The sequence below is a fragment of the Calliphora vicina genome, chromosome 4 (assembly GCF_958450345.1).
Source record: "Calliphora vicina chromosome 4, idCalVici1.1, whole genome shotgun sequence".
NCBI lineage: Eukaryota > Metazoa > Arthropoda > Insecta > Diptera > Calliphoridae > Calliphora > Calliphora vicina.
The window spans coordinates 66,659,267-66,679,054 of NC_088783.1; the positions used below are offsets into that span (position 1 = coordinate 66,659,267).

The 19,788-nt window shown below is 33.1% G+C and overlaps 1 protein-coding gene across 1 annotated transcript in view; it reads right to left on the reverse strand.

The window, feature by feature from the left end:
• Positions 1-2,745: 2,745 nt before the first annotated feature.
• The window catches only part of LOC135958470 (trithorax group protein osa), a 55,487-nt gene continuing 38,444 nt past the window's right edge, over positions 2,746-19,788 (reverse strand). Inside the window, exons 2-3 of the mRNA XM_065509377.1 lie at positions 4,607-5,779; positions 2,746-4,551 (exon numbers count right to left, since the gene is read on the reverse strand). Coding sequence (XP_065365449.1) covers positions 2,746-4,551; positions 4,607-5,779 — 2,979 coding nt within the window. The remainder of the gene's footprint in view (positions 4,552-4,606; positions 5,780-19,788) is intronic.

Here is a 19,788-nt window from a genome sequence, read left to right on the forward strand (position 1 = left end):
AATTTTGAGTAAAAATAGATTCACGATTAAAAATAAATTTGGAGTAAAACTAGATCTTCGATTGAACTAAATTTGGAGTAAAAACAGATCCACGATTAAGGCTAAATTTGGAGTACAAATAGATCCACGATTATGTATAAATTTCGAATAAGAATAGAACCAAGATTAAGGCTAAATTTGGCGTAAAACTGATCCATGATTAAGGCTAAATTTCAGATAAGAATATATCTACCATTATGGGTAAATTCAAATAAGAATAGATCCACGATTAAGACTAAATTTTGAATAAAATTATCTCCAAAATTAAAGTTTATTTCGGGAGAGAAATTTATCCATGATAAGGGCTAATTTTGGATTAAAAGTATATCCACGAATAAGACTAAATCTTGAGTTAAAATAGACCAGGGATTGTCATTTCATAGCACAATTGTGCAGACGAACAACACACATATTCTTATTCTCTTTAAAAGAGCATAGCAAATGTCTCATTTTTTCAGAAATTCATTAAACATTGTTGTTGGTTGGTTTTTGGACGAAGCATAGCAAACACACGCGTTTCAATTACAATTGAACACAAAACAACAAAGTCAGAAATAAATAAAAAATTTGAGAGAATTTTGGCCGTATAATGTATATTCTTTTATTTCCTTAAAATTTAAATTACATTCATTTAATAAATTGGTTATATCTGGCAAAAATTATAAATCTAAGCATTCTTTATTTTGTTATGTTAAGTGTTTGACATTATATTTGCGGGTAGCTCTCTCACCAATACAATGACAGTTTTTGTTTTGACAATCTCTGAAATAGACCCGCGATTAAGGCTTAACTTGGAGTAAAAATTGATCTTGGATTACGGCTTAATTCGGAGAACAAATAGATCGACGATTAAGCTAAATTTGTAGTAAAACTTGATCTACGATTATCACATAATTTATAGCAAAACTTATTCCACGATTATGTATAAATTTGGAATAAAAATATATACATATATATAAGACTACATCTTGAGTTAAAATATATCCTCGGTTAAGGCTAAATTTGGAGTAAAAATTTACCCACGATTAAGGCTAAATTTGGCGTAAAAACTGATCCACGATTAAAGATACATTTCAAATAAGAATAGATCTACCATTATGGATAAATTTTAAATAAGAATAGATCTAATAGAAGACTAAATTTTGAATAAAATTAGATCCACAATTAAAGTTTATTTCGGGAGATAAGTTGATTTGGGATAAGTTTGGATAAAAAGTAGATTAAAATAGATCCACGAATAACGCTAAACTTGGAGTAAAATTGATCTTCAATTACTGCTTGATTTGGAGAATAAATAGATCGACGATTAAGGCTAAATTTGTAGTAAAACTTGATGTACGATTATCGCTAAATATGTGGCAAAACTTGATCCACGATTATGGCTAAATTTGGAATAAAAATATATCCACGAATAAGACTAAATATTGAATTAAAATAGATCCACAATTAAGCCTAATAGAAGTCGATTCATGATTATGTCTAATATTAAGGCTAGATTTGTAGTAAAAATAGACCCACTATTAAGGCTATAGATCCACGATCAAGGCTAAATTTTGAGTAAAAGTAGATCAACTATAAAGACTTAATTTGTATTAAAAAAAAGATCCACGATTAATTCTAAGTTTGGAGTCAAAATAGATCCACGACTAAGACTTAATTTGGAGTAAAAATAGATCCACGATTAAGGCTAAATTTCGAATAAGAATTGATTCACGATTAGAACCAAATTTGTAGCAAAAATAATTCCATTAATAAGGTCCGCTATTTAGATTAAATTTTAACTTAATATAGATCCACGATTAGTGATCTATATTTATACGATTTTCAGGAATACTTTTTTAGTGGACCCTCTCTTATTAGTGTGAGAACTAACGACATGTTGAAGGAAAATATGAAATATTTTGTTAAATAATGGGAGTCATATTGTGAGGAGGACTAGGTTTTTTTATATAAAAAATAATTAGCCTAATTATATATGCCATCTTTTCAACTTTGTTACCAGTTTGAAAATTGGGTCATTTGCATAAAAAGTAAAAACTCTTTTCGATTTTTTTTTTTTATTTTAATTTACATTTTATTTATAATAAATAATTAATTTATAATACAAATGAGTATGATTAACATAATATTTATAATAATGTTGGTTTTGTTTTTTTTATAATATTTGTTTATTTTTAATTTCATAAAAATATTCTACAAATTCCCTTAAGGATTAATATGTCTATTTATTATTAATTTATAACAATTATTTCATTAAATGTAAACTCGTGAGATTTACACAACTAATAAAGTATAAATTGGAAAATATTATACACACATCTATAAAAAAGGGAAATTTTTTAACGTTTGGATGGTTTCGTTAGAAGTTTTTTGTTTTTTCTTTATGGCAACTTTCAAATAGAAAAAAAGTACAAGTGCGGTTTCTTTCAAAATTTGAAACAAATATTGTAATTAAATACTAAAATAAAATGCTTTACTTAAATAATAACGACATAAAATGAGAAAATAAATAAAATTACTAGGTAGTTAATTTAAAATAATGAGCTTAAATTAGGGGCAAATTAAAATGGAATAAATAAGAAATGGTTTTGAAACGAAAATAATAGAATAATAACTAGAACAGCAAGTAAATAGTGACTGAAGAGAGTCTAATACTCTCTTTTGCTTGTTATTGTAATTACATTCTCTTTACCATTAACTTGACATTTAATGTCTAGCTTCGTTTTCCTCCTTGACCACTATGGGCTTAATTTCCTTCACATCGGCGGGTGTCTCTAATGTTTGCTCCTCATCCGGATGTACTTTTACTTCGACATGCTTAGATTCTTGGGCAGCTACACCAGGTTCGTTCTCATCCTCCGCCTCTATGGGATCTTCGTGAATATCAATATCTGATCTGCTTTCAGCTTTGTGGTTGGCAGGCAAAGGCTGATGTTGTTTCTGAGGTTGTTCTACAGCATTGAGAATGGTTTGTAAAAGACCAGCAGATAGAATTTCTTCATGGTTAGCTGATTGTTCGTTATTACCACCAAATTGTACTTGATAGGTATTGCCATTGCTGGTGGTTTCTTGAGAGCTAAAATGTATGGCCTGGGATTTCTGGGCGGAGAGTACATTGAGACCATCTAAACCGGGCAAACCCTCGGGGTTGGTGCCATCAGGCAAGGCAGTAACTTGAGATTTTTCCGAGGCATAACCAATATGATCAAGTTCATTGCCTCCTGATGGTGGTGGTCCATAGCTGGAGGCTGGTCCTGAAATGAATTGTGTATGTTGTTCAGCTACGGGTATGCTTTGGGCAATGGAAGTACTAGAGCCACTTGAGTATTGTTCTTGATGATGTTGTTGTTGGTGTTGCTGTTGTTGTTGGTAGTTAAAGCTTGCACCACCACCAACTAGATTGGGACCGTGACCGCAATCGTGGAAACGTGGTTGCTCTTGTTGCAAAGGTAAAGCCTGGGCATGTAAAACTTCATGATTGTATTGGGAGGCAGCAAAGGCTGAATTGTCAAAAGTAGCTGAGGCACTTGAGGTATATGAGGCACCACCATTAAATTGTTGTTGCTGAGGTCCAGTGGGTGGCAAGTATTGCTGTTGCAATTGTGCTGGTGGTGGGGGAGGTAGATATTGGGGTTGTTGAGGAGGTGGAGGCACGCCATATTCGGCATGAGCATTACCGAATTGTTGTTGTTGTTGCTGTTGGTGATGATGATGTTGTTGTTGCTGCTGTTGATGGTGTCGGTATTCTTGTTGCTGTTGGTTATGTTGTTGCTGTTGCTGTTCAATTTGTATGAAAACTTGAGCTGGCTGTTGTTGAGGCAATTGCTGTTCAATAATATTCTGAGGTATTTGTTGTTGCTGCTGTGGCACACCATATTCAATATTCAAATTTCCAGGGCCAGTTTGTGCAATTTCATTAGCTGCTGGAGGTATATACGTGGGTGCTTGTACATGAGGTTTAACACCAAACTGATCTAAATGCTGTACGGTGTTACCAATTGTTTCGAAAAGTCCTTGGGGCACAGGGGGTCTAAAGGACACAGGTTTGCTAGGTGGAGCACCGCCATGGGGAGGGAAAGGAGCCAAATTACCAGATTGTTTGCCATACTGAATACCTAAACCGGCTTCAGCATGATGATGAACAAAAGCGGCAGCATCTTGACCAGAAGATGGTGGAGGTCCATAGTTGCCAGTGGGTGGTGGTGGAGGAGGGCCATAGTTACCGCTGGGTGGTGGAGGTGGTCCATAGTTTCCTTTGGGTGGTGGAGGAGGTCCATAGTTACCGTTGGGTGGTGGTGGTGGAGGTCCATAGTTGCCATTGGGTGGTGGAGGAGGTCCGTATTTGTTATTGCGTGGTGGTGGAGGTCCAAAGTTACCACCGGGTCCGCTAATGCCAAAACTGCTGTGAGAACTGGACTGTTGACTGTTGAATTTGTGTGAGTACTTAGAACCAGGAGCATAAGAATCAGATGGGGGTTTGTTGTAGGAATCATCAATGGAACCCAAGGAAAGCTGAATTAAGAAATAATTAAATTCTGATAATTTATTAGAAAAAACTGATACCTACCTGCAAAGCTTCAGCTTCAATTGAATTCAAACCATGTTGATTAAAATCTCCAGCTGGTCCTGAGCCCGGCAAAACATCTTGTTGTTGCACTAAGTTGTCACCCTCAAAACTGCCCGATTGCAAAGCTACAGCTACCAATTGTTCATCAGTTAAACCATCAATGATATTGCTGCCGCCAGCACCAGAACCGCCAGAAAGCAAAATTGTAGAGCCAGAACCAGTAGCACCAATGCCAGTACTACCACCAGCACTGGCACCGCCACTGTATTGTGTGGTAGAGAAGGATGAAGCACTACCATGATGAGACCCTTGAGCAACTTGACTGTAACCAGATTGAGTTTCGATATGATTGTTTTCAATATAGGAACCGGCAGGAGCTGGTATGGGTTTCCAACCATCACAGGCAGTATGGAAAGGAGCTTGAGATCCAGCCACAGAATGTGTGTGTCCAGAGGCATCGATTTGTATTTGCACTTGTTGTTGTTGTTGGTTTTGATTTTGATGATGGTGACTTTGCTGATGATGATGCTGACCTTGGGAGTTTTGTCCCCCGGTCAATATAACAGTGGTTTCCGGAACACGATTGAAATTAGGCAATGGTGGAGGACCATAGTTTGGTGGTGGTGGGCCATAAATTTGCTTGGGTGGTATATTCAAGGGTCCCGAAGGTGGTGGTCCATAAGAGGTGGCCGGTTGATGTTGGGGCTTGAATTGTGGAGCAGGTTGGAACAAAGGCAAAGCTTGTGGTGGTGGTGGACCATACTGAGGCTTAGGTGGACCGTATGAGGGAGCTGGTTTGTGTTGCAACTTTTGTGGAGGTGGTCCATAATTGCCGCCTGGTTTTGGTGGTGGTGGACCATACTGTTGGGTGGGTGGAGGACCATATTGCTGTTGAGGCTTATGAGGAGGGCCATAGAAGGGCTTGGGGGCACCATAATGATTTTTAATTTGTTCATGTAGACCCGAAGAAGAGCCGCCACCGCCAATGAAGTTCAATTTGGGAGGTCCATATTTCAGAGCAGGAGGTCCATATTCACGAAAAGGCATTTGCTGGGGTACGCCATATTCACGATGGGGTAGACGTTGTGGTGGTGGTCCATAAGAAGGTTTGATTTGTATGGCATGCGTTGAGCACGCCAACAATACTGTTAGCAGCGAGAAGCGAAAGAACATCTAGAGAGAGAAAATAAAGAAAGCGAGAGAGATAGAGAAGAAAGTAAGTAAAGTAGGCTTTTTAAGGTAGAATAGTAAGGAGAGCATAAGGCATGACAAAGAATTATTAAAATTAAGTATAAGAAAGTAAAATTGTTAAAATCATAGAATTGGTATTAATAATAAAATATGAAGATACTTTAAGAATTTTAATTTGAAATAGCCATAATTGTGGAAACAAATTTTAATGCCGCAATCTATTTCAAGGAAATCGCTTTTCAAATTAATTTTAATATGAATGCTACAATTTGTTATTATTTCTTTAAATTTTTCAAGATTATTTTAATCCTTAAACTCGTTATGCAACATATTTCACATATTATGAAACCTTTACATGTACTGCTGTATATGTGTGTTTTATTTTTTAATATTTTTGTTCAATATTATTCTAACATGTCATGTTACCATTAAGCTGCTTGCCATGTTACTTAAACCAAACAATGTCAAACTGATATATTCACATACCCATAAACGGATGTAAATATATACATACGTGGATGTATGTATGTATGTATGTATATAATACGATGTAAAAACCTGCGGGCTTAAATTCATTTTCATACCTTAACACCCCTACAACTCCTACCATTTATGACATGTCTATGAAGGCATATTCCTAGACTGCACCATGCCACTACTATAACTATGGCTGCCAAAACAACTACTACTGCCACCACTCTTGTACCTCTTGTGGAACAACATTCTTGTATGGCAACTTGTTTAAACAAATAAGCCCGCATCTCATCAGTTTGTATCATCCATGGTTTTACACAGTGACATTGAGGAAGACAAGGCAGAATTTTATCTTTTATTAGTGTGTTTATTGCTTCAGAAATATTTTGTATAGTGATTTTATACCTTGTGTTTGTTATTTGACGGACTTATGGATCCGAGATATTTCAAAGTATATATATGATTTAGGGTATTAAAAAAAAAAAAAACCGCTAAACGTTTTGCTTGTCTGCAGATACACCCAGAGTCTGGGAATCGAAACCGCAACCTCAAGATTGATAGTCAACCACACTACCGCCTAGGTATCGGGGTACCCTGTATCTTTAGTGTCAATCGAAATCTAATTCGATTGAGCCATGTCCGTCTGTATGTCTCTGTAAAACAAGCTCACGTCCAAAATACGCAAACAAAATTGGTAGACTTGGAAAACATATGTTTATTGTTGTCCTAAGCAGTTTAGTATGGAAAATCAGCAAAATCGGTTTAGTAGAACCAGAGCTATGAACCAAAATGTGAGACAACCTAAAAAAAAAATTTACAATTTTCACATATTTTTGGTTATTTGTGTAAATATATTGCAGATAATACCATAAAACTTTTCACACGTTATTTTTATAATAAAAATACTAACTCTGGTGAAAATTATAAGAATCGGTTCATGATTTCTCCTAGCCCCCATACAAATTTCTTCCCGAAATATAGTTCTATGGTCTATAAATGCCTTCAGATTTGCAGTATCCATACAAAATTCAGCAAAAATAAGTTTCGTGATAAAAGTAATCACAACACTAATGAAAATTAGTCTTAAAGTTATTCTAAATATGTCGAGTAAATAAAACAGCACAATAGAAATTTATTATTTTAACAAAAATCTTTGTTTTGGCGTAAAAAATAGTAAAAAACAAAAATATTTAAGGGACAAAGTGATTTTGATTAGAGTACCTAGACACGTTCAGATTGCATTGATATGTTCACAAGAGTTGTTCAGATTTACCGTAGCTACAACTTTGCCAAATATTGTTAATGAAAAATTAGAAGTCCCTGGAAGTTATTCTGAAAAAAGTGAACAAAATTTTTTTCTTCCAAAATTTTTTCTACAAAAGTGCACGAAAAAGCTATTTTTTGGGAAAAAATTTTAACAAAATTTATTTGGCGGTTTCTTAGCTATATTATTGCTATATAAATTTAAGCCGTATCGCAAAGTCTGAATTAGCTGTTAGCCAAAAACTGATGACACCTTATTTAGAGGCCGCACTGATTTTCAGAAATATTGGGGGCCCATAAAAAAAAATTGGTCACCAAAATGGACAAACTGAGTATAAGGTTTTACTACCCTTTGGTAGTAGAGTCGAACCTATACTGTCATGATCTTGTGTTTTTCCAAAGGTCTTCATTTGTTGCATAGTGTAATTGGTTATATCTCCCATATATATCAACCTAAAAAATATGTATGCAGGTGGAGGGTATTTAAGATTCGGCAATGACGAATATACAGTTCTAACTTGTTTTTCTTCTGGCTCCTGTTATGGAGAACTCATACGATAATTATGGGTCTCCTAATTAATCTTATCGCTTTCCTCTTGGAATTTCCCTTTGATTGGCTGTCCAATAGAAACAGTATGGGTTGTCTCAAATAGATTTGTAAAATAAAAAAAAAACTTTTCGTCGCAGGAACGAAGGCTTTAAAACTGGGTCAAGTGTTCAACGACTATAGGAGAGACAGATAGGAAGACTATACCGCCAATGTACGGCATAAGCTAACAAGAAGTACAGCGTCAGATGTCTCTCAAAACTGGAAGTGTTATCGAGGATGAATCTCAGATCCATCTACCTATTCATATGAGAATCTACTTGATTTTATATGGAAATAACATGCATCAATTGATCGAGCCATTTTTTGCTGTTTTTATTTTGATTATACTATTAAGGGCCTTATTCGAAAACTCTATTTTGAAATTATAAAAATAACTCAGTTTCTAAAAATTTGGTGGATGTTTTTCATACTAAATTATAAAATAGGTTTTTGGTCGTGTTTCTTAATGAAGATGCCGAACTAAAATCGCAAAATGTAGCAGAAAGATTATTATCATATCACGGGAGTGAGTATTATATGAGATTGATACTCAAAAAATATAAAATTTTGAAGGGAAGGAAGAACAAATTAAGCGAATCTTACATGATTCAATAGGAATTATCATAGATAATAATACTACTCCTACATTCAACTGGATTACATTCTTTGTAGGAACAGGCTGATAGTGAGCTTGTAAATAAAATAAAAGCAAAATAATGTTTGCCTTTGAAAATCTAGAGGGAAGGGAACTGACATATTGAATGATTCTTCGGATCCTGGGACATAGTGATCCATTTTTTCTAACCTTAAACTTATACAATTCCGTCGTGAGAAAATAAGTCTAATTGCTTCTTTTATCACAGAACACTGCATAATTGGAACACATGCTAGAAGAATGGTCTTACTATTTAATGATTAATGCTGTCGAAACGAAAAAAAGGAGGAGGGAACGTATCCTTCCTCTCGTATTTAGATGAGTTATCAAGGATGAATCTGAGACGCATCCATTCATTCATCAGAGAATCTGGTTAGAATCAACGGAAGTACTACAAATATTCAGCTGTTTACTTATTAAGTATCACAATGGGATAAGTTTTGAATGGACCCAAAAGAGCTGCTTGATAAGTGGCTGCCCATCGAACCTAATCAAACCTACTGCCCAAATGATGGAAATATAAATTATCTATTCATTGGGTTTCAAATATTGTTATTATTCTTAATATAATATATTTCAATAATATGCACTTCCTCTATAAGTCCAGTAGCAATGGAAAAATGCTAATTTCTATTAAAATAAAAAAGAGAATGTTAGTAGCCACATTTGGAAAATTGAAGGCGTGGCATAAATTTGAGACTTTAGGTATATTTACAGAATATCCCTGCGGAAAATTTGAGTCAGTGATATCGTGACTTGTAATGTTTTCCAATAATATACAAAATAAAACAATTTCGGTAGGATTTTCATAATATTTCGGAATTTTCGTTAAAGAAATCTTTCTTAAACATTAAGAAAACTGTTTTGATACTGAGTTATTACAGTATTGTTAAATGAGTGCGATATGTTAAAATGATGGACATCCTTCATTTTGTTACGAAGTTGCTTTAATGATTTGAATTTAAAGACTGTAACAGCTGCTTACGACATTCAGCATGTTTATAAATATTTTCAGTGCTCGAAACTTCTACTAACCAACTATGTCGATAACACGCTGTCATTAACATTGTTTTTAAGTATACAAATATTATATCGTAAAAGCTGCTAACACTAACATAGCTGATAGAAAGCTCTAGAAATAGAACATTCTATTTTTGTTTGTTAGATGCTAATTCATGAAACTACTAGAAAATGACACTGCCTATATAAATAGTAACAGAAAATTGCAGTCAGTCAGTTTGTCACAGACGCATTACCAGTGTATTCTTATATATTTTAAAGTGTGTAAATTAAGTGTGTGTATTCGTGTGAATTATTAACGTGTATTTGTATAAAATCACAGAGTGACTGTTTAAACATTTGTTGTGTAAATTTGAATAATTAAAGAGTTGTCACAATTTTAAACTACTAAACTGCATTTGTTTGCAGTTTAAAGGAAATAAACCACCGTTTTTAATAGGTAAAAACCTAACAATATGAGAGCTACAATATATCACTACCACCCAAAAACTAATCACGTGACCAGTTTTGTTAGTTAGGCATTTAATTACACTGTCCAATAAATTGAGACTTTTTCATTGGAACAGAATATCGACCCTATAATTCTAAAAGGGAATGTTGAGTAGATCATTTTTCTAGAATTAACTTATAGTCCAGCTGGTCTGATTATAACCTACACCACCATAGTGGGGAGGGTATAATGCGTTTGTGCAGATGTCTGTAACGCCCAAAAATATTGGTCTAACCCCACCTAAAAGTATACCGATCGACTTAGAATCACTTTCTGAGTCGATTAAACGATGTCCGTCTGGCTGGCTGGACAGAGTACAGGTCGCAGTTTTGAAGATATTTCGATCAAATTTGGTACATAGTATTTTTTCGGCCCAAGGACAAAGCCTAGTGAAACTGGATGAAATCAGTCCAGTATTTCGCCTAGCCCCCATACAAATGTCCTCTCGAAATTGGACTTTATCGGTCATAAATGTTTAATTTATACATGTATCTACACAAGTTTCGCTCCAAATAAGTTTCATATATACAAAATTCATATCACCAAATTTTGTTACGATCGGTCCATAATTAGTCATAGCTCCCATATAGACCCGCTTCCGAAAATCACTTAAACGTGCATAAATCTCCTTAAAATGTTGGTATATACCCAAAATTCAACATAAATAACTTTCATTAAGACATAAATCACACTACCAAATTTCAAGGTGATCCGTCCATAATTGGTCATAGCTCCCGTATAAGGCCCACTTCCGAAAAAAAATGTAACTTAATGTCTGAGAGAATTCTTACTGTCAGAGACACATTGTGGAATCATTTTTGTGGAAGATCTTAACACTCTACCTCCACTCTTTAGGGGTAAATTTGACCCTTTTTTCGAGAAAATCAAAAAAGTCCTTTCAAAAAGGACATTTAAGGATTAAAATATTCTACCAAAATTTTTGCCTGAAAATTTCAGTGGGGGTCATAAAAGATACAAAAGTTGTGAATAAAGCTCTTTATGATTAATTAGCAAAATTACACATTACATGGGGCTCACATTTTTAAAAAAAAATCTCCAAAAATCCAATTATTATCCGAATGAGCTGAAATTTAAAATATAAATAATCCTTAAGGAGATCTACAAAAATATGCATACTTATGTAAGAGATTTCAAGTGATATTTATTGATTTAGTTTTTTAAATTCTGCTCGATCTTTTTTTGGTTTTTTAGATATGTGGTTTAAACAATCCCCCTTATTTCATTGGGCACAAAATATTCGTTAGAGCCGAATATATATTTGGAAACGTTTAGCATATGTTGCATGTACGTATGTGGAGTAGTCTTTATGATAAACTATACAGCAGGAGTATGTAACAAATACACGGTTTCGATTTTTTTTTCATAATTTTCGGTAAGGTTTTAAGTTGTCAAGCGTCACTCTTAACGCTTATGCAGAACAATTTGGTAATCAAACCGCACCCACTGAAACTCCCCCAAAAGAGGAACATGCCAGCAGACAAATAAACCCATATACATACATATCAGTCAAAGTATCTGTATATCACTAGAAATCATGTATAGTATAACAGTAATTCTTAATGTCACATAGTCAAAAAAATTCATATCAAACTCTTCTCATAATAACAGACAATAACAGCAAATATATATATTTGTACGCTACAATATTTTCTATAAAAACAAACATACAACAACAAAAAATGAAACAAATGACAACAATGACAATAACACCAGCTAAAAATACAAAAAAAAAAAAACAACAATAACATGAGCGTCGTAACTCATAGATACTTTAACAACTTTATTAAAATTCAAAATGTGTTCGCAAAATTCAACTCATAAGCTGTAACATAAGGTGTTTATATGTTAAGTTGCCCTCAGTGCGTTTCCGTTTAATGTGCCATAAACAAACACCCACATAACGTTGGAGATACTCGAAATACGTGAAGTACCCGTACAAATGTAACACCGTACAACAAAAACAATAAGTATCTATATAAGTAGTATAAATATATAAACAATGTTATGATATCTTGTCGCGTATATTAACCAAACGTAAACGAGTACATACGTACATACATATTTACTGTACAATATGTAGACGATAATTGTAGCATGTATCTTGTAACATGGCTAAAGGTGTCGAATACAAAATATGTTTTTATTTTTACATGTTTTTTATTAAATATTTGAGAATTGTTAAGACAAGTGCAACAAAAATATTAAAGTTGTCTTTTATAAAGGGTAAATTGTAAAAAAATAACACAAAAAAGTAAATTTTAATTAAAAAATCAATATATGACATTTACATTTGAAAATTATTTCGGGCATATGGCCGCGGTGGCTGTTCTGGACGAAGCGAATTCTGGGAGTTAAATTTTGGATCACATTTTCGAGCATTGCCGGCCGTATGTCACGAATACGACGAATAATCTTGGACTCCAAGGCGTCAATTGTTGCGGGATTATCATCATAAACCAGTGAATTCACGTCGCCCCACAGGGAATTTTTGAGAAGTGTCAATCGGTGGTTGTGGTCGCCATATGATATGTAGTGCTGAAACCAAATATCGCCAGGATCAATGTCATATATTTATTAGGGTGGGTCAATTTGTTCGGGTGAGAAAAAACGTGACTGGCGTATAGCAAAATTGGAATCTAAACAAAATTCTAATAAAATTACCAAAAGAAAGTATGGGTCTTAAATTAAAACCAAGCTCCCGCCGAGAGACATAAAGATTTAATTTTGTAACTGTGTATTTTGAGTTTCTCAGCGGGAGCTTTGTTTTGATTTAAGACCTATAGATTCTCCGTGAAATTTTCTTAGAATTGTTCATAGAATACGTTTTCGCTACACGTCTGTTGACCAAAAAAATGTACATACCCTAATATTTATACTTTATACTCGCGAATGGGAAATGAAATTCACGGTGAGGGGTATAATTATTAATGGATTTACCAATAGTGATACCATTGCTTTACAAACATTATAAATTTCTAAAATTTTTGCACACATATTTTCCATTTTATCAAACTGAAGCAAGTGTGATACAATTTGTTTTGTAAACCATTTCTAATATTGCTACATTTTAGTCACCTGTTTCTTTGCTTAAAAATATTAATTCGAACGTGTTCCTACAATCTAAACTTTGTGAACATTTTTAATTTTAAACTAAAAACAAATTTATGGTATTTCTTTCCTGGAATAATGTGCATAGATATAAATTAAAATCTCACCTTTTTGAAAATGTTTGATTTTTAAATTAGAAATATAATTATACTTCTTTGCTAGTAGTATATACGTGTCAAATAACCAATTTATTAGGAAATTACAGTGGCATGGCATAATGTCCATAGATATGGCATAGTATCTATAAACGATGTTCACGAGCAGAGTATCAAAAAGTCCTATTTTCGATTACTATCTCCAGCATTTCTGACCGAATATCGCGAATTATGCGAGTAATGATCGTCTGCACTTTCACTCTCCATTACATCCACAATATTCTGCTCAATACATGCTGTTTGTAGTATAATTGGTCACGTATCATTCAATAACGTACACTGAAACCAAAGATATATACAGACGGTTGTCAGATCTTACAATATTGTCAGAAACATTTTCAGAAAATATCTAACGAACGAATGCATTGTCAGTACATTGTAAGACAATAATATTGTCAGGCATCTAAAAATCTTGTGAACACATTAAGTTCCTATTGTCAGATTATTGTAAAATAATTGTTAGGCACTTTTTATTGTCAGATATGCAAAGTTTATGCATCTTGCAATGACACCTTTATCAGATCATTTAAAAAGAAATAAAAAATTGTATTAACCCTCTAATGCTTAAGCATGCCTCAAGGTACTCATCGAAAAATGCCAATAACTAAATGCAAATATTACTGATATTTCATTTCAAAAACTTTGAAAACTTTTTAAAATAATTTAAGTGCGTTTTTCGGCAACTGTTACATGAGTTTTTAAAATGCAAAAGCAGTTATATTTGCATATTATGCAAAAATGGATAGCGACATTTCAATTACTGAAACCTGCATTATAGATTGCAGCGTAAAAAATCAAGGCCCAAAAAAAAATACTACCGAAAATTATTACTATTATTAAACTTATCGAGAAAGGTGAATCAGGGCGATGTTTATGATATGGAATGTTTTATGGCAGCTCAATTGCAATTTGGAAAAATTCAGAAGTAACAATATCCTACACTAAGTAAATGAGCAAAAATATTGTTTGCTTTTCAAAATTTCAGTAATTTATTTTAGTGAATAATTTTCGGAAGAGGGTCTTATATGGGGGCTATGATTAATTATGAACCGATTATCATAAAATTAGGTGACATGAATTCCGTATATATAGAACTTATTTGGAGCGAAATTTGTGTAGATACCTATATGAATTAATAATTTATCACAGATAAAGTCGGGAGGACATTTGTATGGGAGCTAGGTGAAATAATGAACCGATGTCAGCTACGTCTGTAGGCGGAAATAATTGTTTGTACCAATTTTTATCGAAATATCTGCAAAATTGCGACCTGTATTTTGCGCACAACGGTTTACAAGGACAGCCAGCCAGACGGACATCGTTTAATAGATTCAGAGTGTGATTCTGAGTCGATCGGTAAGGTGGGTGTTATTATTTTAATAATAACAATATTTTTTGGCGTTACAAACATCTGCACAACCGCATAATACCCTTCCCAATATTGTGGTGTAGTTTATAAATAGGCCAAAAATCGAGGTTGTCCCGGTTTTGCCTTATATATTAGCAATTTGTAGGCAGATTTTCTCGACTTTCAATAACAACAGAGCCGGAAGAATTCCCGGTATATTGATGTATCAATCATGTTTTTAAAATATTTGGGGGCTACGGAAAGTTGGTTTTAATATACAGACGGACATGTCTATATCAACTTCGCTATCTATAACGATCCAGAATATATATACTTTGTGGGGTCGCACTCCCTGCCACATGAATAGGATCCCCTAACACAATTTTTTCAAAAGGTTATAGCTTCTACAAAAAAAATGTTACGAACTTAATTTTTATTTCTGTTTAAAGGTAATTTAGATGTTATTGAGCACGACAAAAATTGGTTCAATATATGCACTGGTTTTGTTTTTATAAAAAGTTTTGTAAACCAAGTAAAACAAATGCCATCAAATTTTGCGTCACATAGGATTCTACTATAAAAAAATAGTTTATGCATAGTTTACTATAAAAATTTTTAATTTTATGAAACTTTGTACCGTAGGTTAACATAGAGACGAGACGTAATTGTCAAAAACCTAAGTCTGTTGTCAAAAACCTAACTCTTGCAACAACAAAATACATGCTAGTCAATGTATTTTGTTGTTGTCTCAAACATATGATTTGTTGCATTTTTGTTTGACAAATCGGAGTGTCTCGTCTCTATGTTTTATTCTCTATGGTTTGTACATTTTAAAGCCTTTTCAATAATGCGTAGAGCATCAATTTTTACAGGTTGTTTCGTAAATTCTATTGGGTATAGAATCATACAATGATTTTATGTAATCGAGCGAAATGATCGACCAAACCCTTTTTAGTTCCTCTTTGGTAATATACTGCTTTCCAGAAGCATACACTTTACGAGCTAGCCATCCCAAAACATTTTCATTTTAAGGTCCGGCGAGTAAGGGGGTCAATCGAGCACATTAACATTTTGATCGCGTAGCCAATACTTTAACACCCCGGTAGTATGAATTGGGGCATTGTCATGCAGGAATGTCCACTGTAAGCTTCCAAAAATGTTCTGAAAGTGAGAAAACGCTTCTTGCAGCACTCCAATATAACACTTAGCGTTCATAGTGCTGGTCAAAAATTTCAGCTCTCAGGTACCATAATAGGATATGACTCCCCACACCATAAACCCTTCCCACTCTGCCATCAGGGCCTTTAAAATTAAATTTTTTCATTTGAAAAAGGACACGGTGCCACTCGTTATTCCACGTCATGAGAGTTCGACAAAAACCCAAGCGCATATTTTTTCGAGCATCGTTAAGTGGTGGTTTTTTCTTATGTTTTAATCACTTCAGATGTTCAGCCGACACCAGTTTTAGCTGTAATTTGTGCAGACGAGTCGTCAGAATTTGATGATGCTTTGAGAATATCATGTTTATCAGTTGCCGAAAGTACACTTTTAGTGCGGCTTTTCATATTTATCAAGTAGTTTGACTCATTCCGTTAAAAATTAGATACCACATATCAGCTTCTTTTGATTCGTTCAGCAATTTTGGGGATGTAATATGGACAATCATATTACTTTTAAATTTTAATTTTTTCAGCGTCTGTTAAGGTTTTCATCCACCCATTTAAAAATGTTGTTTATTAAAATAACACTGAACACTTGTTCACTTGGTTACGAAAACTGTAGGTAATACGGGGGGGGGGGGGTGGGTTTTGTGTGTCCTAATAAAGTGACGCAAAAAATATAGACAATTTTGGTCAATCCAAAAACAAAATATAAAAAAAAAATTATAACGAGACTTTTCCAGAACACACCATTGATCTCAGAGCAAGTAAACATAGACACCTTTAAAACACAAAACAAACCACCGATACATGTTTGCAAATATCGGAAAAAATTGCAGTTGCACAAAGTACAAGGGGGGGTCCTATTCATGTGGCAGGGAGTGTATATAGAAATTACAAATGGAATGACAAATTTATTTATAACCTTGCCACTCATGGTGAAGGGTATCAAAAAGACCCTTGAGTGGTTTACAAACAATAATGTCAATTTTGTACCAACGGGATGTGGAAAGCTATTGGGCTCTTGTAAAAAAAGGATTAAAGAACATAGGAAAGGTATCTCAGGACATGTATGATTTTAAGCGTAGGTCGAAAACCTCTTTAATGGGAGGATTTCCGGACAAAGTGGATAAATTTATAAATACTTTAATATTATTTATAAATACTTTTATGAATTTGTAAAATAGTTAAATAAATTTACGTATTCTTGAGAACTTTTATCTTGAATGGTTTAAGTTTTATTCAAATTAATACAAGTATAAGTTTTTTCTGGTTCACCCTTTACATATTGTGCAGTTTATATTTATAAAACTGTCTCTGTGGTTTCTGATCTGTAATGAAACCAATACTTTGAAATAATAACTTTGTAAGTAAGTAGGTTTTTGCATTGGTCTTTATGCCATTTCTACGAATTTTTCTATTAAATTCTCTACACAAATATAATTTGTTACAATTTCAAAATGTGTGTCAAACTTGTGCACAAATCTATATATATGTATATATAGTTCATTATACATATAAATGTACTTCATAATGTATTTATGTGTACTTGCCTATACATGTATTTTGTGGTTTACTTATACATATCAAACTTTCACTTGTGGTTTTTATTTCAAATTTAATTAATTATTTTTAATTAGTAACTAATTTTACATTTGTTGTTACCTTTCAATTTCATTTTCATTTCATTGTACTCCTATTGTTTGTAATAAAGAGAGGTCATGCAACTTGTTTTATGCTGTACATACAAGTTGCTGGTGTTTTACCCTTTCCCTGGCATAAGTCGTATGTTGCACAAAAAATATGTAAGTTTTTTTTTATATTATTGCTGTTGTTTGTTTGTAGTTATTTTATGGATGTACTTTAATATGCCCGCATTATAAATATGCAAAAGGTACCCTGAGAAAATGTAGGTGAACAGGTGGAGAGAAAAATAGACAGACATAGATAGTTGTACATATGTAAAAGGTAAATTGAAATTTAAGAAGAAAATGTTTATTAGTTTATTAGTTTTTGGAAAATTACATATTTACATATTAATGCTGGAGTTTACTACAATATTAGCAAGCAGTTTAGGTTTGAAAATAGTAGGCCAGCATTTAATGAACTAAATTGACTCTTTACTTTTGTGAATCATTTTAAGGGGCATTTTCAAATGCAAATTACACAATGAAGTAAGTAATTTATATTCAATCACCATAGTTTGGCATATTTTTAGTCATTTAATTAATTTCTCCAAGTGCATTTGTATAAATGCTGTTTTGTATGCTGGAGTAAGAGGAGTATGTATTTTGCATCTGTCGTATTAAGTAACTTGACATTATTAAACTGCTGCTGCTGTGGTATGCAAAACACGAACGCCCCTATTTTTGATGTGCCACACTTACATAAATTTCTCATTTTAAATGTTTAAAATACACATATCTTTAAATTAAACATAAAAGCTAAACAAAAAACCTTTTGTGTGTAAGCAATAAATGGCAATACAAAACAACTAATACGGAAACATTCACAATAAGCCAATTTTTATCTATAAAATAGCTTTAATTGTTTTCCTCAAAAAAACAAAAACGGTTTTTGAATAATTTTACAAAAAATGGGTGGCTTAAAAAAGTTTATAAATAATTTATGTTTTTTTTTTATTTTTGTTCGTGATTGTTTAAAAATTTAAAAATAGCTATTTGTTTATTTAGCCTATAAATTATGTAATAATATAATAAATAACCAAAATAAATATCTATTGATAAACAATTGATGTTTTGTTTAAAATTTTAAATCATTTGTTTAAACAAAATTTACATATTTATTTAATAATTTATTAACTTAAAACAAATATGCATGGCTTTGGCAGGGTTTAAATTAATAATAATTTACTATGAGGTGAAAACAAAAATACTAATGTGAAGACTAGGGTGATCATTAATTTGGATCCTACCGAGGTCTAAAGAAAATTGTTTTCCGTCATCTAAAAACCAAATGCTAAAAATGTTTGCAAAATTGGATAACGTTTAAATGGTGCAAAATTTTTTTTTAAGTTTCCAGATTTGCGTTGGACCCAAATCTTTTTTCAAAATATTTAAAAAAAAATTAAATATTGAACCAGAAACAGTGTGTTTTCGGCTTAGCCGAAACTTATATATCCACTACCAATATATTGGTGTATGACATAAAAATGTGGGATTTGCAATAGATGGCGTATCTGTTGAACACGGTTTTTATTTTTAATAACTTATATGTCATAATAAAGGCTAGATATCTGTCATTTATTATCACTTAGTTATTAAACATTATAGTGTAAACAACAAAGTTTTTTTTCTGCTTCGAAAATGTCGAATTTTATGCCAACAAGGCGTCATATACGATTCTTTAATTTGTAAAAAAAAGTCTCGTTGAAGCATACTGATTGCTCACCGAAGCTCATGGTGAATGTGTTTCATCGGTTTCAATGATGATTTGAGCGAGAGATGATTCGTGTGATTCTGAAATTGTGATTTTGACACGAAAAACAAAGATCACCCAGGCCAACCTAAAAATTTTGAAGATCAAGACTTGGAGGCACTATTCCTTGAAAATTGTTGCCAAACTCAACATGAATCATTGGAAGCTACTCAATCAGCTATTTCAAAACATTTGTGAGCATCATTGAGTACCATGAGAATTGAAATAGCCATTGCACAGTGGGGCAGAATCGAAATTGTTTGGAAATAA